The sequence below is a fragment of the Gorilla gorilla genome, chromosome 23 (assembly GCF_029281585.2).
Source record: "Gorilla gorilla gorilla isolate KB3781 chromosome 23, NHGRI_mGorGor1-v2.1_pri, whole genome shotgun sequence".
In the NCBI taxonomy this organism is placed as follows: domain Eukaryota; kingdom Metazoa; phylum Chordata; class Mammalia; order Primates; family Hominidae; genus Gorilla; species Gorilla gorilla.
Genome location: NC_086018.1, coordinates 18337405 through 18364686, shown reverse-complemented (window position 1 = coordinate 18364686; position 27282 = coordinate 18337405). Strand labels below are relative to the sequence as shown.

General features: G+C 46.4%; 1 protein-coding gene across 5 annotated transcripts in view; it reads left to right on the top strand.

The window, feature by feature from the left end:
* Positions 1-27282, top strand: part of PI4KA (phosphatidylinositol 4-kinase alpha) — a 150728-nt gene that overhangs the window by 39476 nt on the left and 83970 nt on the right. For 3 of the 5 annotated variants that reach the window (XM_031007558.3, XM_031007555.3, XM_055375014.2), the window contains exons 7-19: positions 698-764; positions 5731-5879; positions 8212-8277; positions 11796-11892; positions 14109-14300; positions 14872-14972; positions 15971-16100; positions 17190-17322; positions 19522-19617; positions 20011-20194; positions 20600-20703; positions 22971-23139; positions 26052-26102. In XM_031007558.3, coding sequence (XP_030863418.2) covers positions 698-764; positions 5731-5879; positions 8212-8277; positions 11796-11892; positions 14109-14300; positions 14872-14972; positions 15971-16100; positions 17190-17322; positions 19522-19617; positions 20011-20194; positions 20600-20703; positions 22971-23139; positions 26052-26102 — 1539 coding nt within the window. The remainder of the gene's footprint in view (positions 1-697; positions 765-5730; positions 5880-8211; positions 8278-11795; positions 11893-14108; positions 14301-14871; positions 14973-15970; positions 16101-17189; positions 17323-19521; positions 19618-20010; positions 20195-20599; positions 20704-22970; positions 23140-26051; positions 26103-27282) is intronic. The other 2 variants (XM_055375017.1, XM_055375015.1) reach the window with 1 other exon arrangement.

Genomic DNA, 27282 nt, shown 5'->3' with positions numbered 1-27282 from the left:
CCACTAACTGCTGTCCAATAAGTTGGAAATAATACTGTTTAAACACAAAAAAAATTCATTTAAACTGCCGCTACTATAGATTACACATATGACACACTGCCTTCCTTTCACCGTTTCGCCCTAAACATCTGCTTCTTAAATCTAAGTGATTATACTCAATAAATAGTGTAAAAACCAAAACTCTAGGCCTTTGTGGCCTCTGATTTGCTCTGGTCCCCTGGCTCCCACCTTTATAAACTCTTAACCTGTTTCTTCTCATTCCTTTGTCGCCACCAAACTTCAAATACCCTACAGGTGGTGTTGAGGCTAGTCCCCAACATAAGATTTATAAGTGATTTCATAGTCGTAAAGTATATGTTTCATAGCAGTTGGGTGCCAAATGCTATTTTGCCTGGAAGACAGTTGGTGCCCTTAAGAAGTATATAATTGACTCATGGAGAAAAGACAAAAACACAAAACACTGAGGACAATTCAGCTCAGTAATCAAGTGTCAAATATACGGCTAAACACAAAGAATTTAGTGATATAGCATGTAGTAGAGAATGCTGTAGCTGTGATGGGCTTTAGGAAGGAAATGAGGCTTCAACCAGGACTTGAAGTACAAACATTGGGCTGGCAGAGAGGACCTTGTCTAAGACAAATCTGATGGAGGTCTCACTGGTGTTTTCTGATATGTAACTGTGATTGTGTGTTTCAGGTCAGCCCTGAACGCGGCATGCCCCCTCCCAGTTCCCCTGGAGGATCCGCCTTTCACTACTTTGAAGGTGGGCTTCACCTTTCCCAAGAATATTTTGACCTAATACTTGGAGAACAGGCTCACAGTGACTTCTCGTGATATTAAGGATGCTGATGCTAACTCTGTTGTCATGGATGGACCTAGAGTGCCAAGCTTTTAGGAAGCATTTATTTTCTGTTTTCATTTAAGTTTCTTAAAATTTAATTTTCAAATATTTTATATATAGAGAAAAGTACATTTAATTTTCAAATATTTTATTTAGAGAGAAAAGTACAGAAAATAACTTACAGACCCCTATATACCTGCCATCAGAATTTTTGCACTTTAACTTGTAAAAGTTCCTTTTCAGGTGGAAGTGCTAATGGTGGATATTTCTTTTCTTTTTCTGAGATAGAGTGTGGCTCTGTTGCCCAGGTTGGAGCACAGTGGTGTAATCTCAGCTCACTGCAGGCCCTGCCTCCTGGGTTCAAGCAATTCTCTTGCCTCAGCCTCCCAAGTAGCTGGGATTACAGGCACACACCAGCATGCTCAGCTAATTTTTGTATTTTTAGTAGAGACAGGGTTTCACCATGGTAGCCAGGCTTGTCTTGAACTCCTGACCTCAAGTGATCCACCCATTTCCTCCTTCCAGAGTTCTAGGATTACATGCATGAGCCACCACACCTGGCTGGACATTTTTTTTTAATGATATTAAGTACGTAGATAATATTAAAGAATGTAGTAATACTACCGTTACTACTATTTTTTTTTTTTTTTTTTGGAGAGAGAGTCTCACTCTGCCACCCAGGCTGGAGTGCAGCGGCATGATCATGGCTCACCGCAGCTTCAATCTTCTGGGCTCAAGTGATCCTCCCACCTCAGCCTCCCAAGTAGCTAAGACTATAGGCACCCTCCACAACGCCCACTAATTTGTGTATTTTTTGTAGAGATGGGGTTTTGCCATGTTGCCCAGGCTGGTCCGGAACTCCTGGGCTCAAGGGAACGCCTGCCTTGGTCTCTCAAAGTGCTAGGATTATAGCCCTGAACCACCATACCCAGCCTATTACTACTTTTTATAGAGCTCTGCTGTTCACAAAGTACTTTTACATAATTTACTGAATTGGATTCATGTGACTACCCTGTGCCATGTCAGACACATGTTAAAATTACTTCTACCTTATACTTGATGGAAGTAAGACCCAGATTAAGGGATAGCAAATGGGGAAGGCAGAATTCCATGCTTCAGTATAGTCTCTCCTTTTTTGAATAATGCTGTTGGTTAAAAGAGCATGTCTCAAGACAATTTCGAGAGATGTGAGGGGAATTTTGAAGGAAAAAGGGAATATCTGGGCTTAGATAAATGTAGGAAGCTTTCCATCTCTTAGATCTGTGAGAATGTAACAGGTTACATTCTATATATATGTTAGAATATAAGGGCTAATTTCAGCCACTCAGAATTGCACCTCTTAGAGACAAGTCCTTGTTTAAGTATAGAATGTATTCCTCCAGGCTCTGAAAATCTCACTGCCACCTGCCTGCCTTTGGGGCATTTTAGGATGGCCATGATGTGCCCTTGGAGGCTTCCCTTTTCCTGGTAAACAGCTCATTGTCCACCCTCTGTGGTGAGGGCTCCTCTCCATGACCGCTGCCCCACTTTGAGCACATCCAGTAAGTGGCAGATGGAAGCACGCTAATGTGGCTGACTGCGAGATCCCCATGCATCACTCCATCAGACCTGGCTGCCGCCCACTTTGCCTGTAGTGGTGACGAGACAAGCGAGCCCTGCTCTCTGAAATGCCACACTGTAGGACAGACAGCAGCAGACCCTGTGCCTTCTGAGTTTCCTCTCAAACTTCCTGTTTTACTTGGACTTTTTCTTTTTTTTGAGTTGGGGTCCTGCTCTGTCACCCAGGCTGGAGTGCAGGGGTGCAGTCATAATGATCCTCTGGCCTTGGCCTTTCAAGTAGCTGGGACTTCAGGTATACAACACCACATACTAAGACTTTTCTTACAGCTGGTCCTTCTATCTCCCTTCCCAGGCCCTCTTCCAAACTGCTGTAAGAATTTAGTTTTTAAGAATTGTTTTTAGGCCAGGAGATGTGGCTCACGCCTGTAATCACAGCACTTTGGGAGGCCCATGTAGGAGGATTGCTTGAGCCTAGGAGTTTGAGACCAGCCTGGGCAACATAGTGAGACCCTTAAAAACTAAATAAAAGAAAAAATAAATAAGAATTATTTTTAATAGCGCAAATTTGATCACTTATTTTCCTGCTTAAAAACTTTCAGGTTGGGCACAGTGGCTAACACCTGTAATCCCAGCACTTTGGGACAGGTGGATCACTTGAGACTAGGAGTTCGAGACCAGCCTGGCCAACATGGCAAAACCCCATCTCTACTAAAAATACAAAAATTAGCCGGGTGCAGTGGCTCACACCTATAATCCCAGCTACTCAGGAGACTGAGACATGAGAATCACTTGAACCTGGGAGACGCAGGTTGCGGTGAGCAGACATTGTGACACTGCACTGCAGCCTGGGCAACAGAGTGAGACTCTTGTCTCACAGGAAAAAAAAAAAGAAGTTTCAATGACATCCCCTGCGTAAATCCCAAATGTTAGGTCCCTAGTTCTTGCAGCCCCTGTCGTTTGCCATCATCTGTGCCCTCTGTGGGGTTCAGCCACACAGGACTTAGCCCTTATTTCATGATGTCTTTCTGAGAAGTGCCCGATAATCACAACCTTCCTTTCTCCCTCATCTACCCTTTTTAATCCGGCTGTTTCTCCCTCCCTTCTTTCCTCACTTGTTCCCTCTTTCAGTGGCCATTTCTTATGTTGGCCTCTTGGCGTCTCAGCTCCCAGTGGTATTGTTGCCCATCCTTTCTGCTGTAAGTTGCTGGTTTGCGTCCTCTTTAGACAGATTGGCAGTGTGCCACCAGCTATGAGATACCAGCTTTGACACAACTGGAGCTAAACTAAACTCTTTGAGTCTGTTCTCTAGTGCTTGAAAAAGTCATAAAATTTAGTATTCACTTCTTTATGAATTGATACTGTCTTATGAAAATATTACAAATTCATCTGTTTTTCAATCATAGTTTTTTGTTTGTTTGTTTGTTTTGATTTGTTTTGTTGTTTTTTTTTTTTGAGACGGAGTCTCCTACTGTCACCAGACTGGAGTGCAGTGGCGTAGTCTTGGCTCACTGCAACCTCAGCCTCCTGGGCTTAAGCAGTTTTCCTGCCTCAGCCTCCCAAGTAGCTAGGATTATAGGCACGTGCCACCACGCCCAGTTAATTTTTGTATTTTTAGTAGGGACAGCGTTTCACCATGTTGGCCAGGATGGTCTCAATCTCTTGACCTTGTGATCCGCCCGCCTCGGCCTCCCAAAGTGCTGGGATTACAGGCATGAGCCACCACACCTGGCCTCATAGTTTTCTATTATAGTTTCCAAATAATAGATTTTCAAACAATTATATGCTTTTGGGTTCCTATTTACTATATTTCTATTTTAATTAAAAAAAATTTTATTTATGTGGAGACAGGGTCTCGTCGTGTTGCCCAGGCTGGTCTCAAACTCTTGGGATGAGGTGATCTTCCCACCTCAGCCTCCCAAAGTGCTGGGATTACATGTGTGAGTCACTGCATTGGGTCTGGGTTCATATTTATTAAATGTCAAATGACTGAATGACTTTATTTTTGTTGATTTTTTTCCTTCATTTTTTTTTATTGTGGTAAAATACACATAACATAAAATTTGCTATGTCATTTTTTTTTTAAATACAGGATTTTACTCTGTTACCCAGACTGGAGTGCAGTGACAAATTCATAGCTCCACTGTAGCCTCGACCTCCCAGGCTCAAGCAACCCTCCTGCTCCAGCTTCCTGAGTAGCTGGGACTATAGGCCCATGGTGCCGTATCCGGCTAATTTTTATTTTTTGTAGAGACAGGATCTCCTTATATTGCCCAGGCTGGTCTTGAATTCCTGGACTCAAGCAATCCTCCCACCTCAGCCTTCGAAAACTCTGGGATTATAGGCATGAGCCACCATGCTTGGCCTTAATTATTTTAAAGTGTATAGTTTAGTAGTATTGAGTACATTTATAATATTGTGCAACTATCACCACAATTCATCTCAAAAACTCTTTTCATCTTGTGAAACTGAAACTATACATCAAACAATTATTCCCCATTTCCCCTTCCCCCAGTCCCTGATAGCTACCATTCTACCTCTATGTATGATTTAAGTTCCTCTAATAAGTGGGATCGTACAGTGTTTGTCTTTTAGTGACAGGTGTATTTCACTTAGTTGCTCTGACTTTGAAACTTCTAGTAGTGTGCATTTTTTTTTTCTAATTTTGATGGGAAAATATCTCTGAGGCCCTGTGGACCCCAAGCTTTCATATCTCTTCACCTTTAAAAAGGTGTATTTTGGCTGGGCATGGTGGCTCACGCCTGTAATCCCAGCACTTTGGGAGGCCGAGACAGGTAGATCACTTGAGGTCAGGAGTTCGAGACTAGCCTGGCCAACATGGCAAAACTCCGTCTCTACTAAAAATACAAAAATTACCTGGGTGTGGCGACGGGCATCTGTTATTCCAGCTACTCGGAAGGCTGAGGCAGGAGAATTGCTTGAACCTGGGAGGCAGAGGTTGCAGTGAGCTGAGATCACACTGCTGCACTCCAGCCTGGGCAACAGAGCGAGACTCTGTCTCAAAAAATAAAAATAAAAATAAAAAAGATATAATTCTTTTTTCACTTCCCACATACTAAGTTATATTGTCTAAGATGGAAATATTAGGACCATCATATCTGAGTCTTTGACCTGAAAGACACAGGTGAGGGGCATCAGTCCCCAAGGATTTGCAATCTACCCTGTAGTTGTTAATTTAAAAACATGCAGAGAATTGGGATATAAACAAAGGCAAAATCTGCGCCTTTGTTGGTTATTGGGGGAGTCAGCTTGAGGAAGTACCCTAGTTGCCTGTCACCATGGCTGAGTTTCCAGCTTTATCTCCCACCAGCCTCCTGCTTGCCCGATGGGACTGCCCTAGAGCCTGAGTACTACTTTTCAACCATCAGCTCCAGCTTCTCAGTCTCTCCCCTTTTCAACGGTGTCACATATAAGGAGTTTAACATTCCATTGGAAATGCTTCGGGAACTCTTAAACCTGGTAAGCAAAGAACTGATGGATGAACAGACCATGGATATGTCAGTAAAATTGCTAGTGGTGAAAGCTTGTATTTTTAAAAGAAAAACTCAGAGTACCAGTATTTCAAAGTACAATTTAATAGTCATAAACTTGCAGATTAATGAAGGAAGTAGAGTAACATTCATGGAATCATTGTATACTGGTTTCTCATTTCATCCTTGAGCAACCATGTTGGGGAGGCACCCATGCATCCCCATTTGGAGGTCAGGAAATCAGTGTCAAACACATCATGGATATGTAGGCCAGCAGCTGGGCTGCATCCAGTCCAGGAATTCTGACTCCAAGTCCAGTGCTTTTCCTGGGCTTGACTTCCTCTAAGGGGTGGCTCTATTTGGGTTAATAACAAAACCTGACTTTTTCATATTTGGGTACCTTTGGATGACATTGAGGGTGATACCAGAGAAAACACCAGTGCCATTGTTCGATTCCTTAAATGGCCAGAGCTTTGGTCAGATTCAGGGACCCTGGTTGGACGCCATGGCTCATGCCTGTAATCCCAACTTTGGGAGGCCAAAGTGGGCGGATCACTTGAGGTCAGGAGTTCGAGACTAGCCTGGCCAACATGGTGAAATCCCATCTCTACTAAAAAACACAAAACTTTAGCTGTACATGGTGGTGGATCCCTGTAATCCCAGCTACTCAGGAGGCAGAGTTAGGAGGATCGCTTGAACCTTGGAGGTGGAGGTTGCAGTAGCCAACATCGCACCACTGCACTCCAGCCTGGGCAACAGAGTGAGACTCCATCTCAAAAAAAATTACAAAATAAAGATCCAGGGGCCCTGAAGTTGTTACAATCAAGCTAGGATGGTTCAAGACAGATTTGAATAGGTACGGGTGATGATGTCATCAAGGCCAGACTCTCAAGATTGGGCTTGCTGTCTTGGAAATGAGAACAATTTGGATAGCATGGAGCATGTGCTGAGGAGTGGCCACCTCCCTGCTGTGTGGAGTGTGAATAGAAATCCCTCAGAGAATGGCTTCAGGCTGAAGATGTAAGAAGACATTACAACATAGGTAATAATTAATGAGGATGGAACCATAATGAATTACTAAATAGGCTAGGATGTTTTTGAAGTTGCTGTCAAGAAGGAAAACTACCTAAACTGCTTCTCAGTGTCAGTGCCCCGGACAGAATGGTGGCCTGGTAGAGCCATGACCTTCACAGATGGCTGTTCCCAGTACCATGTCAGAAATTCTAACTGAAGACTGACTGTTTCACATCCTTTCTTGGGGTATTATTTTTTGCAGTATATTTTAACTTTTAACTTTTTTCAAGTTTAGGTTTTCTTTCTTTTTTTTTTTTTTTTTTTTTTTGAGATGGAGTCTCGCCCTGTCGCCCAAGCTGGAGTGCAGTGGCACGATCTCAGCTCACTGCAAGCTCCGCCTCCCAGGTTCACGCCATTCTCCTCCCTCAGCCTCCCGAGTAGCTGGGACTCCAGGTGACCACCACCATGCCTGGCTAAGTTTTTGTATTTTTAGTAGAAACGGGGTTTCACCTTGTTAGCCAGGATGGTCTCGATCTCCTGACCTCATTATCCGCCTGCCTCGGCCTCCCAGAGTGCTGGGATTACAGGCGTGAGCCACCACGGCTGGCCTAGGTTTTCTTTTAGGCGGTTTTTCATTTCTTTTCCTAGCATGTTTATCATTATCTATACATTTTGGAAATGACTTTCATCAAATACTACAATTGTGGATGTGGGCAGTTTTGTTTTTTTTTTGTGGTTTTGCAGTTGACAGAACAATTCATTCCTACACTAAATACTGTACAGATAACAGGTGAAAATAATTGCTTCTATTGAAAATTTAAAATATGAGCTCTAGTTTGAGTACCTAAGCAGTTGTAGAAGAGCCAGTGCACCGGGCCCGGAGAGGAGGGAGGTGCCATGAGCTCCAAGGACTGGCTGTGAGGATGTCCTTGATGTCTGGGAGGGGATTGCAGGAGGATGTCACACAACTGTGCTTGTTAACCATGAGTGGGTGAAATGGCAGCAAGGCCTGAGGTCTGCACATCCTGGAAACGGAAATCTCAGGTCAACAAATCTGAGGGAGTTTGGCTTTTTTCCTTTGTTTCTATGTCATTGCTATCTAAGGTAGAAAAGCAGTCCCAAGTGACTTCAGAATTAAAGGCATTTTGTGCATATAGTTTGATACATAGCCATAATTTGTATTTATTGGCCTTTATCTGCATCACATTTTTCACCATGTGAGTTTGTCATGGGTTTTTGGTAGAAGGAGCTAGCATTCCTGTCTCTGTGTATGTCAGTTGCTTCATGAGGTTCTGTTTCCTTGGTAGGTGAAGAAGATCGTTGAGGAGGCTGTTCTCAAATCTTTGGATGCCATTGTAGCCAGTGTGATGGAGGTATGTCGCTTCTGAGGGCATTACCATGAGATCAGCCTGACTTCAACATGTGTGTAGAGAAAGCAGGAAGAGTTTGAGCGGGGGCTGGAGTGGAAGGGGTTTTGCAGTGTTTTCACTTTCCTTGTTCATGTGGTAACAATCCACCTGCCGCTGAGGGCTTGGTCTGTGGTAGGTACTGTTGCATGCTCTTTTAAATACGTCACCTCAGGGTGCCTCTGACTGGCGGCATTTCACAGACAGAAGATAGAGTTTCAGTGAGAACTCACTAATGTGCCCACATCACATAGTTACTGTGGGAGCTGGGAGTCTGGCCTGGGTCTCTCCTACTCTTTTATCTTCCTCGCTCCTTTGGTGCTTCCAAAGCTGCTCCTCTGGGCTCAGAGCTGCACTTTCTAGGCGTATGCAAGTCCTGGTTTTTAAGTGTAAGGGGTACGTAACTAGGGAACTTTTTTTTTTTTTTTTTGAGACGGAGTCTCGCTCTGTCACCCAGGCTGGAGTGCAGTGGCGCGATCTCGGCTCACTGCAAGCCCTGCCTCCCAGGTTCACGCCATTCTCCTACCTCCGCCTCCTAAGTAGCTGGGACTACAGGCACCCGCCACCACACCTGGCTAACTTTTTTTGTATTTTTTGGTAGAGACTGGGTTTTACCGTGTTAGCCAGGATGGTCTCGATCTCCTGACCTCGTGATCTGCCTGCCTCTGCCTCCCAAAGTGCTGGGATTACAGGCGTGAGCCACCATGCCCGGCTGGAACTCTTGTCTTTAATGTATTTGGAACCAAGGCCTACAGCATTATTTATGAAATCATTACATTGGTGCTGGGAGGTCTCAAAAATCTCGGGGAACATTTGGGTCAGGCCCCTCTTGAGGGTTAGGATGCAGACAGGTTGTCATTTGCCAGGCTAATTATTACCATGGGTATGTCCCTGACCCAGATTCCTTATTGAAGCCTGGTGTTCCTTCTCTCACCTGATTTTAAGACACAGAGTACCTGATATCACTGTACCTGGGGCTCAGGTATGAAGCAGGGAAGGAACTACCGGGGCCCTTCATGTGCTGTAGACCATGTCTCTTCCTGCTTTGTACCCCTGCCAACGAGCTATTGCAGATGTGAGATGTATGTGCTGGCCGTGGTTTGGTCTGGGTTGGTTCTTGGTTAAGTAACAGAGTTCTTCTAACTCCCCAAGTTGCATCTGGGCAGTTCCTACCTTGTCTCCAACCCTTTTTCAGGTTGTCATTCTGCCCATTGGCCTGAGCTTTAGCTCTCTCACTCACTCGCTATAGACTGAGCTTGTGGTCTCAGAGACCTTTGGTTTTCCATCATAAGTGTATGATCATTTGTGACTGAGGGCAGACCAGGAGGACCAGGGTGAGAGCTGGGCTGGGCAGTTAGACAAGTGGAGACTTAGTGGGCCTGCACTCCACCTCTGGGACCCTCCTTCTCGTTGAACCAGGGCAGTTTCTGGTATTTTTTGTTTTGTAATTTGTTCTTTAGCATAAACATCCATTTGAAGAAACAGTTTCATAGCTAAAAAAAAAAAAGTTTCTTGTAATCTTGACCTAGAGTCTGCAATATATTACTCAGTATCTGTAATCAGTGTAATAACCACTACCAATTATTACATGCTTATTATGTGCCAGAATTTTACTCACTCACTCCTTGAATCTCACAACAATCCCCAGTTTACACATGGGGAAACTGAGGCTTAGCTAAGGAACTTTATTTACATAGCTCGTGAGTGATGGAGCTGGGCTATGGGCTTGTAAGATGGTTGGTCTCCACGGCTCCAAAGTTTAACACTCGTGTTGTCTGGACTCCCAGAGTCAAAGCCCTGAACTGCTTTAACCTCTCCCAGTCTCATTTCTCCATTTCTGCCCTGTGAGGACCACCAGACGTTGTCTGTAAAGCCATCATTGCAGTGCTGTCAACCACAGCTCTTCCTGTCAGTGTCCTCCTGGGAATTGGCATGACTCTCACACTCTCCACATGATTCTTCTTTTCTCCACCTGCTCGCTCACCCTCTGTCAACCTCACACTGCATGCCCTATCCCACTCTGGCCAACTTCTGGCCCCTTTAAGATTTGCTATATTTGCAGACCACTTTTATACTTGTCAAGAATTATAATATTAGCTGGGCATGGTGGTACATGCCTGTAGTCCCTGCTACTCAGGAGGCTGAGGCAGGAGGATCACTTGAGCCCAGGAGTTCAAGGCTGCAGTGAGCTGTGATCACACCACTGCATTCCAGCCTGGGGTACAGAGTGAGACCCTATCTCTAAAAAAAAAAAAAAGAAAAAAACGAGTTATGATAAACCATAATTTTCTATCCTACTCAACTAGGAGTATATAGAAGTTAAGGACTGTTACCTTTTTTTTTTTTTTTTTTTGAGACGGAGTCTCACTCTGTCACCCAGGCTGGAGTGCAGTGGCATGATCTTGGCTCACTGCAAGCTCCGCCTCCCAGGTCAAAGCAATTCTTCTGCCTCAGCCTCCTTAGTAGCTGGGATTACAGGTGCATGCCACCACGCCCGGCTAATTTTTTGTATTTTTAGTAGAGACAGGGTGTCACCATGTGGACAGGCTGGTCTCGAACTCCTGATCTCGTGATCCACCCGCCTTGGCCTCCCAAAGTGCTGGGATTACAGGCAAGAGCCACTGCACCTGGCCTTTTTTTTTTTTTTTTTTTTTTTTGAGACAGAGTTTTGTTGTTGCCCAGGCTGGAGTACAATGGCGCGATCTCTGCTCACCGCAACCTCTGCCTTTCAGGTTCAAGCAATTCTCTTGCCTCAGCCTCCCAAGTAGCTGGGATTACAGTCATGCACCACCACGCCCAGCTAATTTTGTATTTTTAGTAGAGACAGGGTTTCTCCATGTTGGTCAGGCTGGTCTCAAACTCCCGACCTCAGGTGATCCACCCTCCTTGGCCTCCCCAAATGCTGGGATTACAGGCGTGAGCCACCACGCCCGGGCTGGACTATTATCTTTCTTAACTCATTAGACCTTGTGTGAATTTTTTTTTTTTTTCAGAAGAAGAATAGTGCTACATTTCAAATAGATTCCTAAAGAATAATTTAAAATGAGTTTTAATTACAAAACATAAGTTGTATCTGAAGGTGTCCTGGCTGTAATTTGTATCCTTGGGATGATGGACAGTGTGGATCCCTTACTCTGGTGGCCTTTGTCAGTCTTCCTCCTTCACCACTTCCCATGTCCCTGTCTGGGCCAATGATGGCCAAAGATGGTGAGCTTCAGCCACAGCAAGGAGGTTCTTCCTACTAGGGTGCAGATGGCTGCTCCCCCGCAGGCATCTCTGGACTGCATGAGCCTCCTGTTTTCCTTGGTCTGATGCTTAAGAGGATGAAGACAGTAGAGTGTCCAAGTGATGAGTCATGATAAACAGTTGCTTCATTTAGAATGCTAAGTCATGAATCACCATTCCGCTGGGCCTTGCTGTGAAGGCAAAGGGTGGGCAGAAGGGCGTTTTTGTTCTATAGTCATGTGTGTCTGCCTTCCCTGCAGGCCAACCCCAGTGCTGATCTCTACTACACTTCCTTCAGTGACCCCCTCTACCTGACCATGTTCAAGATGCTGCGCGACACTCTGTACTACATGAAGGGTGAGGACAGTTTGCCCATGTGTTTGTGAGTACGGCAAGACTGGCTCCCAGGCCACTGTCGCATGCTAGTGGTTGCAGACTGGTACTCACTTTCTGCTGGGGCCACTGAAAAACACATATGAGCAAAGTGGTCATGTTACTGAAATTTTGGGAAAAAAGCAAATTTGAAAAATCTGTCCATGATCCTGCAACCCCGGTACCATCGATGATGGCTCCTTTGCTGAGTTTATTTCCTAAGGTGTTTATCTAAAATGTGCATGTTATATTGTCCTAAGGACAGATATAGTTTTACATATCCATTTAGATAGTTTAGAAAATTAAAAAAGAGGCCAGGCACAGTGGCTTACGCATGTAATCCCAGCACTTTGGGAGGACAAGGTGGGCGGATCACTTAAGGTCAGGAGTTCGAGACCAGCCTTGCCAAACAGGGTGAAACCCTGTCTCTACTAAAAATACAAAAGAAATTAGCCAGGCGCAGTGGCATGCACCTGTAATCCCAGCTACACAGGAGGCTGAGGCAGGAGAATCGCTTGAACTTGGGAGGCGGAGGTTGCAGTGAGCCCAGATCGTGCCACTGCACTCCAGCCTATGTGACAGAGTAAGACTCCATCTCAAAAACATTAAAAAAAAGAAAATTAAGTACTTGTAATACATGTAATCTGTTAATGTAGAGGTACTAGCTTTTTTTTTCAGACAGAGTCTTTCCCTGTCGCCCAGGCTGAAGTGCATTGGCTTGATCTGGGGTCACTGCAACTTCTGCCTCCCAGGCTCAAGCAATTCTCTTGTGCCTCAGCCTCCCAAATAGCTGGGATTAGAGGCATGTGCCACCACGTCTGCCTAATTTTTGTATTTTTAGTAGAGATGGGGTTTTACCATGTTGGCCAGGCTGGTCTTGAACTCCTGGCCTCAAATGATCCACCCACCTTGGCCTCCCAAAGTGCTGGGATTACAGGTGTTAGCCACTGCACCCAACCTGAGACAATAGCTTAATAATTAACATGCACACACAACAATTTAGCATTTTCTTCTAGTCCCTCTTTCATGAATTTTGTTTTTCCCAGAAGTAAGGAAACAATCTTTTATGCATTTTACAAAATGTTTTTCCTGTGCTCTCCCCTCACACTGTTGAGTGTTCTTCGTAAGCTTAAGTTTTGATGAGCACATAATATTTTGTCAGGAAGGTATACCAAAATTTAGTAACCACTTTCCTAATCTGATTCTGAACATTCCTCAGAAGCTGAGTCATCTGGGCCACGGCAAGGGTTGAGACTCCCTAAGAAGGGGCATCAGGGATTGCCCCTGCCCTCCCCACCACCCCTGCCCTCCCCACCACCCCTGCTGTGTGTCGCTGGCTGCCTTGGCTGGGCTGACTTGTGCGTGCATCATGGTGGTTCTCCTGAATTTTCCAGGCCCTGGGGATGAGGGTTTGAAAAGTCTCTCAAACTCAGGGTGAGTGCTCTGAAGATCCAGATAATTCTCTTCTCAAGGCTGCAACCAGTTTTTGCCCTTATCTGACAACCTTTTTCTTTCTTTTTTTTTTTTTTTTGAGATGGGAGTCTTGCTGTGTTGCCCAGGCTGGAATGCAGTGGCACGATCTCGGCTCACTGCAAGCTCCGCCTCCCGGGTTGACGCCATTCTCCTGCCTCAGCGTCCCGAGTAGCTGGGACTACAGGCGCCCACCACCACGCCCGGCTAATTTTTTGTATTTTTATTAGAGATGGGGTTTCACCGTGTTAGCCAGGATGGTCTCGATCTCCTGACCTCATGATCTGCCTGCCTTGGCCTCCCAAGTTGCTGAGATTACAGGCGTGAGCCACCGCGCCTGGCCCTGACAACCTCTTTCTTAAAAGAAAAAAAAAAAATCACAGAAGTATCTCATATTGTCAGTGGAAGTAGTTCCAGTGACGATACTTCCCAATTTATCTGTTTCATGTATTCAGGTTTTAGTACATTGACTGCTTAAAACAAAGCATGGCTGTAACGTCCCTGGGAAATGATCATTTCCTCTGATTGCCAGGTTGTGTGCACGTGGAGGACAGCTGTGCACTTCCTATCCAACTTCTTTCCAGTGGGCATTCTAGGACCCAAAGTGGCCAGTAGCAAATGCTACTTTTCTGGGGTTTTTGTTAAAAGGGGAAGACTGTAGCCGCTGCTAGCACTGCCTGTGTTCTACTGTAGTTTTGTTCCCAGCTGTGATGCCACACTCTTTCCTACAGACCTCCCGACCTCTTTTGTGAAGGAGATCCATGATTTTGTGCTGGAGCAGTTCAACACGAGCCAGGGGGAGCTCCAGAAGATTCTACATGACGCAGACCGGATCCACAATGAGCTGAGCCCCCTCAAACTGCGCTGTCAGGCGAATGCTGCCTGTGTGGACCTCATGGTGTGGGCTGTGAAGGACGAGCAGGGTGAGACAGACTGCCTTGCCTCTCATGTGAGCTCCAGGCATGACCCAGAGGCTTTCTTGCCACAAGTTTCCCCAAACTACTTCTAGAACACTTGGCTCTGTTACCAGCACAGGCAGTTGCAGTAGGCCTCCTGGGCACGTGCAGAGTGGAGCATTAGCCCCTGCTGTACTCTGCACGTCTGGTGTCCTGTCCTGCAGGGAGGGCACTGGACCTGGGAGGATGGGGATGCCCGTGGCCTCAGGGCCTGTGTATGCTCTCTGCTGCATCTTGCTGGTTCTTTAGGCTTTTCTGTGGTGACATGGAAGCTCAGTGCCTTCAGGTGAAGTGTTTTTCTCGGGGAGGAGTAGAATGGGAAGTTTTCTGTGGAATGAACACTGCAGGGACAAGGGGGCTTAGGGCCAGCAGAGAAGAGAGAGAGAGTCACACACTGTGTGACCTCTCAGTATGAATAAGCCCTGCCTAAAGTATGTCTCTGGGGTTTTATTAAATTCTGTGCTTACTTGGTGGATAAGTGTGTTAGAAAGACTGGCCTGTGCTGATCACTAATCTCCTCTTCTGGTTTTGAATTAAGGTGCAGAAAACCTTTGCATCAAGCTATCTGAGAAGCTGCAGTCCAAGACGTCCAGCAAAGTCATTATTGCTCACTTGCCCCTGCTGATCTGCTGCCTGCAGGTCAGTCTCCCTGAACCCAGAGAGGCTCAGATCCCACCTATAGGGCCTCCCTCTTGTCACACTGTTGCTGTTCAGGCTGTGGTGGGCACACCAGCAGCAGAGACCCTGCCAGTTCTGTCTTTAGGAGCTTTAACCAGTGCGTGCTGTGCACAGTTCATCACTGAGTGTGGGCTGCCCCCAGCAGGATGCCAGGGCTTTCTGTCAGTGGCATCTGGGTGCAGCTGGCTTCAGTTCTCTGTTGTTGTGAGGCTGGGGGCCATTCCCAAGGCCTGTGGGGGAAGGACTGTGGACATGTGCCATGGGGCCACGCAAGGGGATGTCTCCTGACACCCACAGTGCTAGCTCTGCTCTGCCGAGACTCTTAACCTTGTCACAGTCCCACTCCTGCCAGTCCTAGCAGGTGACTCCACACCTGCCATTGTTTAAAAATTCTATTTTGTCCTCTTCTTCTTTAGTATGCTTCCAAAAGAGATGAGCACACTTTAACAATCTATATCCCCTGGCCAGGTACGGTCGCTCACTCCTGTAATCCCGATACTTTGAGGGGCAGAGGTGGGAGGATCACTTGAGCCCAACCTGGGCAACATAGCGAGACTCCGTCTGTACAAAAAATTTAAAAAATTAGAATTAGTTAGGGATGATGGTGTGTGCCTACAGTCCCAGCTACTCAGGAGGCTGAGGTGGGAGGATTGCTTAAGCCCAGTAAGTCAAGGCTGCAGTGAGCCATGATCGTGCCACTGCACTCCAGCCTGGGCGACAGCGAGACCCTGTCTCAAAAACAAAACAAAAAAATAACAGTTGATGTCCCCTATAGGTGGAGGAGAGTCAGCACCATCGCTTCCGTCTTTTTATGTCCTGGGCAGGTGGCCTGTGGGAGCTTTGACCTTCGAAGTTTTGGGTCAGACTTGGGTACTGAAGGGTTGAGCACCTCCCTGCTCAGGGCCTACTCAGATGGTCCCACACCACAGGCCATGTGACAGGTTGATGGTGTGTTGCAGGGTTTGGGCCGCCTGTGCGAGAGGTTCCCGGTGGTGGTGCACTCTGTGACACCGTCCTTGCGAGACTTCCTGGTCATCCCGTCCCCAGTTCTGGTGAAGCTCTACAAGTACCACAGTCAGTACCACACAGGTAATAACAGATTGTGTGCCCTTCAGGCCCTGAGAAAGGGGCTCTGTGACTGTGTGTGAGCCTCACACAGGTTTCATGACTGTACCTGGGTGCATTCCTTCACCACACCTTTCCTTCTGTCTTTCCCTTTGCGTCCCCTCCAAGCTCCAGGCCTTTCCTCCCCGGCCTTCTCTCATCCTGTATTCCTGTTACACCAAAGGCTCCTTCAAGTCCTGTTTTCTTTTCGACATCTTTCACTGTGGAAGTCTGAAATGCAAATCGTGTGTGCCCCAAACACTTAGCCAGGGGCCCAGTCCCTGCTACCCCTTCGAGAATGGATTATGATGTTTCCACATATGATGAAACAATAATTAACATTAATTAATTAAACACCTGCTGTGTGCTAGTGTCTCTGATGTAGTATCACCCTCTTACCCACAGTCTCATGAAGGTGGCTGTTTTTATCTTCCCCTTCAGATGAAGACTTAAACTCAGAGCAGTTTAAAGATTTAGCCAGGCGTGATGGCGCTCGCCTGTAGTCCTAGCTACTCAGGAGGCTGAAGTTGTAGGATGGCTTGAGCCCAGGAGGTTGAGGATGCAGTGAGCTGTGATAGCGCCACTGCACTCCAGCCTGGGTGACAGAGCAAGACCCTATCTCAAAAACAAACAAACAAAAAACAAGACTTCCCTGAACCCCGTAGTGGGGAGGGTTCTCTCAGGCTCTAAGGCCCCTGCTCCCCCAAGCATCCCTAACCCTCACCAGGCTTTGTACATATTAGTGAGGTAACTCCAAGCACAGGGCCATGCCTCAGTCGCCCGCAGAGCTGCTTTTGGTGGTTGGTCATCAGTACTTTTGAACAGTTGATTGAGAAATTGGTAGTTTTCTGTATTTATCACTTTCTAACTTGAATATTCTTCCTTTTGATTTAAACATATTATTTCCTGTTGCTCTTAGACTCTTCTCTTTCTGAAATATTTGGTCAGATGTTTTTAGAGTGATCATTTTGCTTTTATAAATGATCAGCATATTATCTTGGTTTTTGAATTACAAAGAAGGTGACGGAAAATGATAGGCTTAACTAGGTATATATTTGAATTTTTTACTTTTAGTTGCTGGCAATGATATAAAAATCAGTGTGACTAATGAGCATTCCGAGTCAACCCTGAACGTCATGTCGGGTAAGAAGAGCCAGCCCTCCATGTACGAGCAGCTCCGAGACATCGCTATTGACAACATCTGCAGGTGGGAAGCTGGGCAAGTGGCGAGTAGACAGCAGTGCTCCAGACAGCGGGTTATTACAAAATAAGAGACATTTATACTTTTTTTTTGAGATTGAGTCTCGCTCTGTTGCCCAGGCTGGAATGCAGTGGCACAATCTCGGCTCACTGCTACCTCTGCCTCCTGGGTTCAAGCTATTTTCCTGCCTCAGCCTCCCCCGAGTAGCTGGGATTACAGGCGCCCACCACCACGCCCAGCTAATTTTTCTATTTTTAGTAGAGATGGGGTTTCACCACATTGACCAGGCTGGTCTCGAACTCCTGACCTCAGGTGATCCACCTGCCTTGGTCTCCCAAAGTGCTGGGATTACAGGTGTGAGCCACTGCACCCACCCCATTTATACTTTTTTTAAATATAGTCTCGCACTGTTGCCTGGGGCGGGAGTGCAATGGCGCAATCTCAGCTCACAGCAACCTCTGCCTCCTGGGTTCATGCAATTCTCCTGCCTCAGCCTCCCAGGTGGCTGGGATTACAGGCGCACACCACCATTCTTGGCTAATTTTTTATATTTTTAGTAGAGATGGGATTTCACTATGTTGGCCAGACTGTTCTCAAACTTGTGACCTCGTGATCCGCCTACCTCAGCCTCCCAAAGTGCTGGGATTACAGGCGTGAGCCACCGTGCCTGGCTGCATTTATACTTTTTTAAAGCTTGTTTCTGATTATTTTAAACCTACACTTGATCTATAAAGAGGAATTATTTCTTGTTACTTCTTTTCTTTTCCCGATCATAAACATAATAAGAGGCCTGGCGTGGTGGCTCAAGCCTGTAATCCCAGCTACTTGGGAGGCTGAGGCAGGTGGATCATGAGGTCAGGAGTTCGAGACCAGCCTGGCCAATATGGTGAAACCCTGTCTCTACTACAAATACAAAAAATTAGCCAGGCGTGGTGGCACGTGCCTGTAATCCCAGCTACTTGGGAGGCTGAGGCAGGAGAATCACTTGAACCCGGGAGGCGGAGGTTGCGGTGAGCCGAGATTGTACCATTGCACTCCAGCCTGGGCAACAAGAGCGAAACTCCGTCTCAAAAAAAAAAAAGAAATTCTTCCTTTTTTTTTTTGAGACAGAGTCTTGCTTTGTCGCCCAGGCTGGAGTGCAGTGGTGCGATCTCAGCTCACTGCAAGCTCCGCCTCCTGGGTTCATGCCATTTTCCTGCCTCAGCCTCCGGAGTAGCTGGGACTACAGGTGCCCGCCACCACGCCCGGCTAATTTTTTTGTATTTTTTTTTTGTTTAGTAGAGATGGGGTTTCACCATGTTAGCCAGGATGATCTTGATCTCCTGAACTCGTGATCCGCCCACCTCTGCCTCCCAAAGTGCTGGGATTACAGGCGTGAGCCACCGCGCCTGGCTAAGAAATTCTTACTAGAGAAAAATTGTAATGTATAGAAAAGTAAAAAGAGAAGGATTATCCATTAGCTCAACATCCAGAGTAACGTATCATCATATTTTCTTTACCTTGTTTTCTGTGGAATGTTTAATATAAATGTGAGGTTTTAAAATGTGATTAGGTACCCCTTGCTGCCCAGACTCCTGCACTGTGGACTCTTGTTCTTCCAACTTGAGAGCTAAATACAGTCTGATTTCCATGCAAATACTTCTTTCCCTGGATTCTGGTTCCTTGCCCTTAGAAGCTAAATCAAGATGGCAGCTTGTCTGTCAGACTCAAACTGTTCAAACTCTGGCCCAGGAGCCAAACAGATGTGGAGAGCTAGGACATCTTACAAGATTTTATGTTTTTAGGGGCTTTAAATTTTTCCCCTTTTCTCTGTAACGTAAATGTTTCTCCTTACCGTGAAAACCTTGGTATATAGTTGTGATGTTTCCTCTGCTATCTTGGGACCATTTGTCTTTGGAATCAGTCACTGTGACCTTAAGAAACAGTTCAAGGGATTGAAATTGGAATTAGGGCGAGCATGATATTCCAAAGGAAACTGTTCTGGGCAAAATAATGAAATTATTGTTTCCGACTGAGACATTTATCAAGTGGGCAAAATCTGGAGTAATTCTTTGAATTCATTCTGTGTTATGACCTCCAATTTGGGGGGAAGAAAATTCAGAGCAGTTCTTTAAACTTTGTAGGCCTAAGGAAGGAAAAATTAAAAAACAAAAAACCTATCTTGTTTTGATGCCTCAGTGCCACATGGGTTTTCTTGCTCCTCAGGTGCCTGAAGGCTGGATTGACGGTGGACCCAGTGATTGTGGAGGCGTTCTTGGCCAGCCTGTCCAACCGGCTCTACATCTCTCAGGAGAGCGACAAGTACGCCCCTATTCCTGTCTCTCAGAGGCAGCCCATTGTTCTCAGCAGGCTCGTGTGGGGCACCTGGCGTTGTGCGTATGCATGCCTCTGTCCTTATCTCCTTGTCTCAGAGCGTAGGCATGTATCAGGGTTGTCACAAGATTTAAGGTGAAGCCCACCTTGGATTGTACTTCCTGGACCACTGTGTGGAAGTCGAGAAAGATCTTTGTCATCCAGACTAGTGCCTGGGGCTTATGTTTCTGCCCGTGGTTAAAATCCTGGGCTGTCAGTTTCAGATGAACACTGCATCAAGACTGTTATGAAATTAAGGTCTAGATCGTAGTCTCTGGGTACTGTTTCACTACTGCATGCTGGAGGACTGTTGCTAGGGCGCTTCTGTTCTTCCTTCTGTAGGGACGCTCACTTGATTCCCGACCACACAATCCGAGCCTTGGGACACATTGCAGTGGCCTTGAGGGACACCCCGAAGGTCATGGAGCCCATTCTGCAGATCCTGCAGCAGAAATTCTGCCAGCCACCCTCCCCACTCGATGTGCTGATTATTGACCAGCTGGGCTGCCTGGTTATCACCGGAAATGTAAGGGAGGCCAGAGCCAGAACACCACTAACCCTGTGCAAGCTACATTAAACTCTTGACTATAAGGGATGTACAAATACAGATTAAATATACCTTGCAGATGAGCTAAATGCTGACAACGGTTTTAACATGGAGTAGTAAGAATAGTGTAAGGTGCTGTGAGTGCTGGGGAAAAAGAGGTTTAATTTCTTGTCAGTGTATTATAACAGAAGATTTGAATCTAAGCCATGTCCCTTTTAGCTTTTAATTTGAGGTTTGATTAAAGCTTTAGAAATGGATGATCTTTGGGCTGATAGTCTTTGGGCTGTTGTGCCCCAGGATTTCAGAGCTTTCCCTCTAGGTAATGACAGGAGGGGCCTCATGAGGGCATCCTGCGTGGTGACAGTGCATCTTGCTCTCTCCCAGCAATACATCTATCAGGAAGTGTGGAACCTCTTCCAGCAGATCAGTGTGAAGGCCAGCTCCGTTGTATACTCAGCCACCAAAGATTACAAGGACCACGGCTATAGGTAACTGGACCTCATTGTCACTTTTTTATCATGACAGTATTTAACTTACTTTAAAAATGTGAGGTTTGTGAATTTGTCTCTTAAATAAACTCTTCTTGCAAGAAAACTATATGCTACAGATCAGTGCACACATAAGGGGGGAAGTGAAAACCCAATGTGGCCCCCACCTGGAGGTGACCACTGAGCATCTCAGCGCACGAGGTCTCAGCTCCTTCCTCTCCTTCTGATCGGGCCCATGCTGCACATGCAGCTGACCTGCTTTTTTATGGGGCAGCACATCGGCCACATCACGAATGATCCTGTGCAGGTTGCCTTTAGAGGTTGTGGAGCGTCCCATCCTATAGTAGAACCAAGATTTAACCAGCCAGTCTCTAGCTTGGATGTTAGGTTGTTTTCCAGTTTTCCTACTAATAAATGCAGCATTGACAGCCTAACAGCTACATATCTCTGAGCATCTTTGATGCTTTCTGTGGGTTAGATTCAGAGAAGTAGGATTTTGGGTCCAAGGAAGTAGGCGTTAAATGTCCTTGAACATTTGATACTTGCATAAAGTCTGACCAGTTTTCCCTGACAGATTGAGAGATGCTTCTTGGCTATTCCTTACCCTCCTCTAGGAATGCCTTGAGGACAGGGACATGTTCATCTGTGTTTGGAAGAGAGGGAAGGGGAGAGGTGAAGTCAGATGAGGACAGGACGGTGGGGAGGGAAGAAGAGAGCCCCTTTGCAGGCATTACTCTTCTTGACCTCCGGGCTCCTCCCTTCTGACTGTGAAGTCCAGGCCTTCCTCTGAGATTCTCTCCACGTCAGTTTAGTGGGTGGGAGTGCAGCTGTGGAGCCATGCCATGTAGCTGCATGACCTCAGAAAATGCTGAACCTCTGTGCCTCAGTTTCCTCTGCCAAATGAGAACCTGCCTGCAGTTGGGAATGAGATTGCATACATGAAAGCTCCCAATCAATAGAGCTGTCTCTCGCATCGATACTACTTCATTGCGTTCTTGCTGCCACCGTCATGAGCCCAGGCTACTAGAACAGCCTGAAGACTGGATTGGGGATGGGGTCAGGCTCTCCTTTCCTTCCTTCCTCTGTCCCATTCTCCGCCATGGAACCTGCACACAGGCCAACACATTGCTTCCTTGCGCCTATGTGACTGCTGGGCCCTTTCTCCAGAAGCGTCCCCAGCTGCCTCGCCAGCTGCCTCCCCGGTTTCCTTTGCTCCCACCCCTCCTAGGTGTTCTGCCATGCCTTACCCTGTGTCTGTAGCACCTGCCAGTCTTCATCCTTCCAGTTCTTCAGTTCTGGCTCAGCTTGTCTCTCCTTCCATAAAGCCTTTTCTCATATTGCCACCAAAAATGATTTGTCCTCTTCCTCACCAGCGGAAGCATTTACTGCCCTTTGTTTGCCCTTGACCTACCAGGTATTACTTAACTGCAGTGCCTTTTGCCGTGGCTGCCGTTGCTCTGGGATTTCTTAGTGGAGCAGACGACATGCTTAGTGCTTCACGTGGTGTTTCACTCTTCCCGTGATCCTACGAAGAGAAATTATCATCCTTGTTTTACTTAGGAAGAAACTGAGGCTCAAAGACTTAAAGAGACTTACCCAGGGTCGTGCCGCTTCGACGTGACAGAGTCTGGCAGTCTCCAGGGCCACAGAAGCCTGGTTGGCCTCAGTGGTTTCAGGTTTCTGGCCAAAGGGGCAATGTCAGCTTCACATCCGGGGTTTACATGGGGCCAGCCAAGATCCTGAGGCAGGACCCCGGAACACTTGCTGAGCATTGGATGTGAAAAAATACTGACATCAGCTCCAAGGTGGAAGCAGCGTTAGGGAGAAGCTGGTCATGAGGTGAAAGTTCTGTGGGTGGTAAATGATGCATTAAGGCTCTTTGTGATTTGTAGCGGGGAAGCAAGATCCAACCTGGAATGCCTGGGCATGGGCCCTTTCATTTTCAGCCCTGAGGGAAGTGTCCTGAGACCCTCACAGGTACCCAGTGTTGCAGATGCCTAGAACTTAGTCTCCTGGAGGTCCTTACTACATTTCAGGAGAGAGGATTGCAGTCATTTCTGCATCGGTTGGCTTTCTTCTACAGGTTGTTTTTCACGAAGATGACATGTTCTTTTCCACTCGAGAGTCCTTTGGTTTACAGACACTGGGAGGAGTGTGGTAAGGCAGGCTGGGCCTGGCCCGCTCAGCTCGCCTCACCCCTGCAGTGCCGTCCCTTGGGGACGGTTGAGGGCCTGGCAGTGGCTGTTATTTCATTCCTTCTTCTTCAGGCATTGCTCCCTGGCAGTGATTAATGCCCTGGCCAACATCGCGGCCAACATCCAAGACGAGCACCTGGTGGATGAGCTGCTCATGAACCTGCTGGAGTTGTTCGTGCAGCTGGGGCTGGAGGGGAAGCGAGCCAGCGAGAGGGCAAGCGAGAAGGGCCCTGCCCTGAAGGTAGGAAGGAGGATGGCTATGCCTTCCCCATCAGTGTCCTATCCCTGCTGGCCAAGGCTTAGTCTTCAGGCACCATCTTGGTTGGAATATGGCACTTTCTTTGTGAGTGATTTGAATGTGCCTGGTAGAATGCAAGTAAGAAGGGGTGGGGTTCTTTCTCAAGGATGCTGGCAGGGATCAGGGGAGAGGGCAGTTTTCTCACTGGGTTATATCCAGCTCATAGTAGCTGCCCGACCCATCCTAGGGTAGTGACATGACAACAGTCTAGCCTCAGCTCCCCACGGGCCCCTCTCTCTGTCCTTGCCTTTATCATGAAGCCCAGGGGTGGTAGCTGGGCCTAGGAGGACTTTAGGGGCCCATAATCAGAGCACAGTGGCAACATGAGAAGGGCTAGATTTCACCTAATCTCAGGCCTCCCAAGGAAGACAGGTCTACTGAGATAAACGTCATGTCTTGAATCCCCAAATACATTCGTGGTGGGGCCGAGGCAGGTGAGGCCTCTTCCTTCGTAACTCACCAGTAGCAATGTCACGTGGGCAGTAGTCGCTCTACCATGTTAGGAATAACCCTTAAAATTTTAAGGAAATTGAATATTTGAACAGAAGATTTTTAGTAAAGCAATTTTATTTTTGCATAGAGGGGTGTCTTTTGGGCTAGTTGTTATAAGAGCATATTTGAATAAGGGGCACGAGAATTTTTATTTTTGACGCAAGTTTTGTTTTTGTATTTTTTTTATTGGCTGGGGTTGGGTCATATAATTTAAACTAATTTTCGTTGGCTAAACATTTGATTTTTTTAGATAGGGTGGGTATGTAAAAGAAAGTGGAGAGAAAGGGGAAGGGGGTGTTTGTAATGAGCTAGAAAGTTAGTTTTTTTTTTTAAATAAGGAAAGGAATATGAGTTGGTGTTGATAACACTTGGTACTGAGGCGTGTTTAGGCATTTAATAAAGGCAAAAAGGAAAAAAAAGAAAAAGTGGGGGGTACTATAAATTAAAAAATAAAAGGTTGATCAGATTATTTAAAGAAAAACCCCATTGTATCCCACAACCATATCTCTACTTCCACCCTGTTTTGTCATTTCCTCTCTCTTCCATTTCTTCCTTCCCCTTCCCCCAGACAGTTATTGTTCACCTACTCTGTGCCAGCTACTGTCCTAGGTCAGGGGTCAGCCCACTTTTTCTGTAAAGGGCCAGAGTGTAAATATTTTACGCTTTGCAGGCCATACAGCTTCTGTTGTAACTGCTCAACTCAACTCTTCTGTGGTCACCTGTCTATGAACGAACAGGCGTGACTGTGCTCCTATAAAATTGTATTTGCAAGAACAGGTGTTGGGTTGGATTTGGTTCATGGGCCATAGTTTACCAGCCCTTGCTCTAGATGAGGGTGTTACAGAAGTGAACGAGACAGACAGGGTCCTCTCTGCCTGTGGCGCTGAGTGGGAGAGTGAAACAGGGCAGTGTGGTGAGGGGCACTTTAGATTGGGCTGGTTGAGAAGGCCTCTCTGAAGAGTGGCATTTGAGATGACAACTGCATGAAGGAGTCCCCCTGTGAAAGTCTCAGCCAAGAGAGAGTGGCCGATGCAAGCAGGGATCCTAAGACTCTTGTCCCTAATTCAGCCTTGCTATGCCGGGCCCTCCGACAGTCATGTGGCTGACTGACTTCCCAAGTCTCCCAGTGGGGTACACAGCTGGGACCACCTCAGTGCACAGGAGAGAAGTGCGTCCCGCGTGTCTAGCAGGACCTTGGGCATCAGGATAAGAGTGGGGTACTGATGATACAAGGTGGTGCTGAGCACCTGAGAAAGCAGAGGCTGTCTGAGGGGCATTTCAGGAGCCTGCTTTACCCTGGAAATTGGACCTCAGTGCCCCACCTTGTGGAGGACAAGGAGCTATAATTATAAATTAAACTAAGGTCTGTGGGTTGTTCTCCATCATCACGCATCCCTTAGGCTATCGGTTTCCCAGAGGGGACCAGGCAGGGCCAACCCTTGTGGCCCCCAGCCCAGGGAAAACAGCTTGGCATTCTTTTTAAATTTTCAAAAAAATTTTTGTGAGTACATAGTAGGTGTATATGTTTATAGCTTGGCATTCTGTCTCCACCACTGAGGTGCTGTGTGGCCTTGGCAAGCTACTGAGACCTCCCATGAATCTTTCCAGAAGTTAGTGCATGCGAAGCACTCAGCACAGTGCCTGGCCGCAGTGGATGCTCAAGGTCTTCAGCTGCTGTTGTTATTATAGATTAAGAGCATAAATCAAGTCGGCTTAGGCCAGTGCTTCCAGAATTTTTACTAATCAGTGTGTACTGAAGATTAGCTACATTTGTGTGTCTAACCAGGGAGTCTATCTTTTATTAAGTAACCCCCCAAATTTCCCTAACTTGGGAAGAATATATGTTTATTTTAGAAAAGATACAGAAGCCTATAAATAGTAAAGTAAAAAGCACTTATCCCTTGACTCAGATATATAATCATTACTAACACTTTGACAGATTTCTTCCTAGCTTTTTTATGCATATGTATTTATTACATAATTGGGATTGAATCATAGCATAGTCTTAAATCTTGATTTATTTTTTCATTTGACATGTGCTGTGGGCTCTTTCCATGGTGACTAAATGCTTTTCAGAAAGTTGTATTTTAAATAGCTGTGTCATATCTAATTATGCAGAAGTACCATGATTTATGTAATCGTTTATGTAACCATGGTTTATTTTTCACATTTGTTTTCATTTTTTGCTATTAAAATTATGCTGGATGAGCATCTCTCTGCCTCTGTCTGCGTATCTCTCATCATTTCTCTTAGATTAAGACATTCCAGGTTTACATAACACTATGTTGTTTCTTGTGGTTTTTTTTTTTTTTTAATAAAAGAAACACATACTCGTTAATGACAATAATTCTGTTCTTTTCTAGGCTTCTAGCAGCGCAGGGAACTTGGGAGTACTCATTCCTGTAATAGCTGTGGTGAGTATTCACTAATTGAATGATAAAAACTGCAGATACTGTGTTCATGCTTTAGGTGTTGCCTGGTGACGCACAGTAAATTCCTTAGAAAGGTGCAGTGTTGAGGCCCCTATGCCTCTAGATGTGACTGCTTCAGCCATCACCAGCTTTTCCATGACAGCCCCATAGGTGTGTCCACCATGGCACACCCTTCACTCCCTTTCTCCATGACCTGCCCGAACCCCCTCAACCAATTGACAAGGGCACTTGCTTTGGTTCCCTGCCGGGTGGCTCCCAGGTCCTAAATCTGACTCCACTTTCATCCTATGTCTCATGCCCTTGTGACTGATGCTGGGCCAGCTCCCTGCTTCCATCCCTTCCTTGGCTCCTTCCCACAAGTGCAGGCCTGGAAGCCTCTTGTCGGCGCTCAGGCCTCGGAGCTATGGCCCCAGTCTCCTTCGGGGGCGTTGTTGGCATGGCGGGCACAGTCCCTGCCTCCTGTGTGGCACCATCGTGTTGGAGAGCCTGTTTCCATCCTGTCCTGTCCCAGCTTGGGTCCGCTTCTTCCCAAATGACTTGTAGAAGTTGTTTTTCCCTTTCTTCGTCACTCCTAGCTGCAAGTCCTAAGCCCAACACCTATGTTCCAGTATTTATTTTCATTCCATATTCTCTCCCTTCCATTTAACCGACCTTCTAGGCCATCCCTTGTGTCTGCCTTACAGTGCCTTCCCTCCTCCTCACCCCATAGTAGTTCGAGTCTTGAGCACTTACATGTGTCCCCTTCACCTTGTACACCAGAGGGGTGGGCCTGGTGGCAGAACTGCTACGGCACCCTTGGGACGTGGAGGTCAGGCAGACAGGTGGCATTGCAGGTACAGAGAGGCACCTCTCCTGGTCTCATTGAAGTGGTTCCCCTGCTCACACCATCTGAGTGTTCATCATTATTCCCAACCTGGGGACTTCTAGGGTGTCCAGTTTTGGCTGGCCGAGGTAGATGAAAAATAGTAACTGACTGGTCTGCCATTATTTATCTTTAGTAGTAAAATGTCATATGTCGCATGTTATTTATTTATTTTTATTTTTTATTATATTGTATTTTATTTTTTATTTTTGAGACAGATTCTCCCTCTGTCACCCAGGCTGGAATGCAGTGGTGCGACCTTGGCTAACTGCAATCTCCACCTCCTGGGTTCAAGCAATT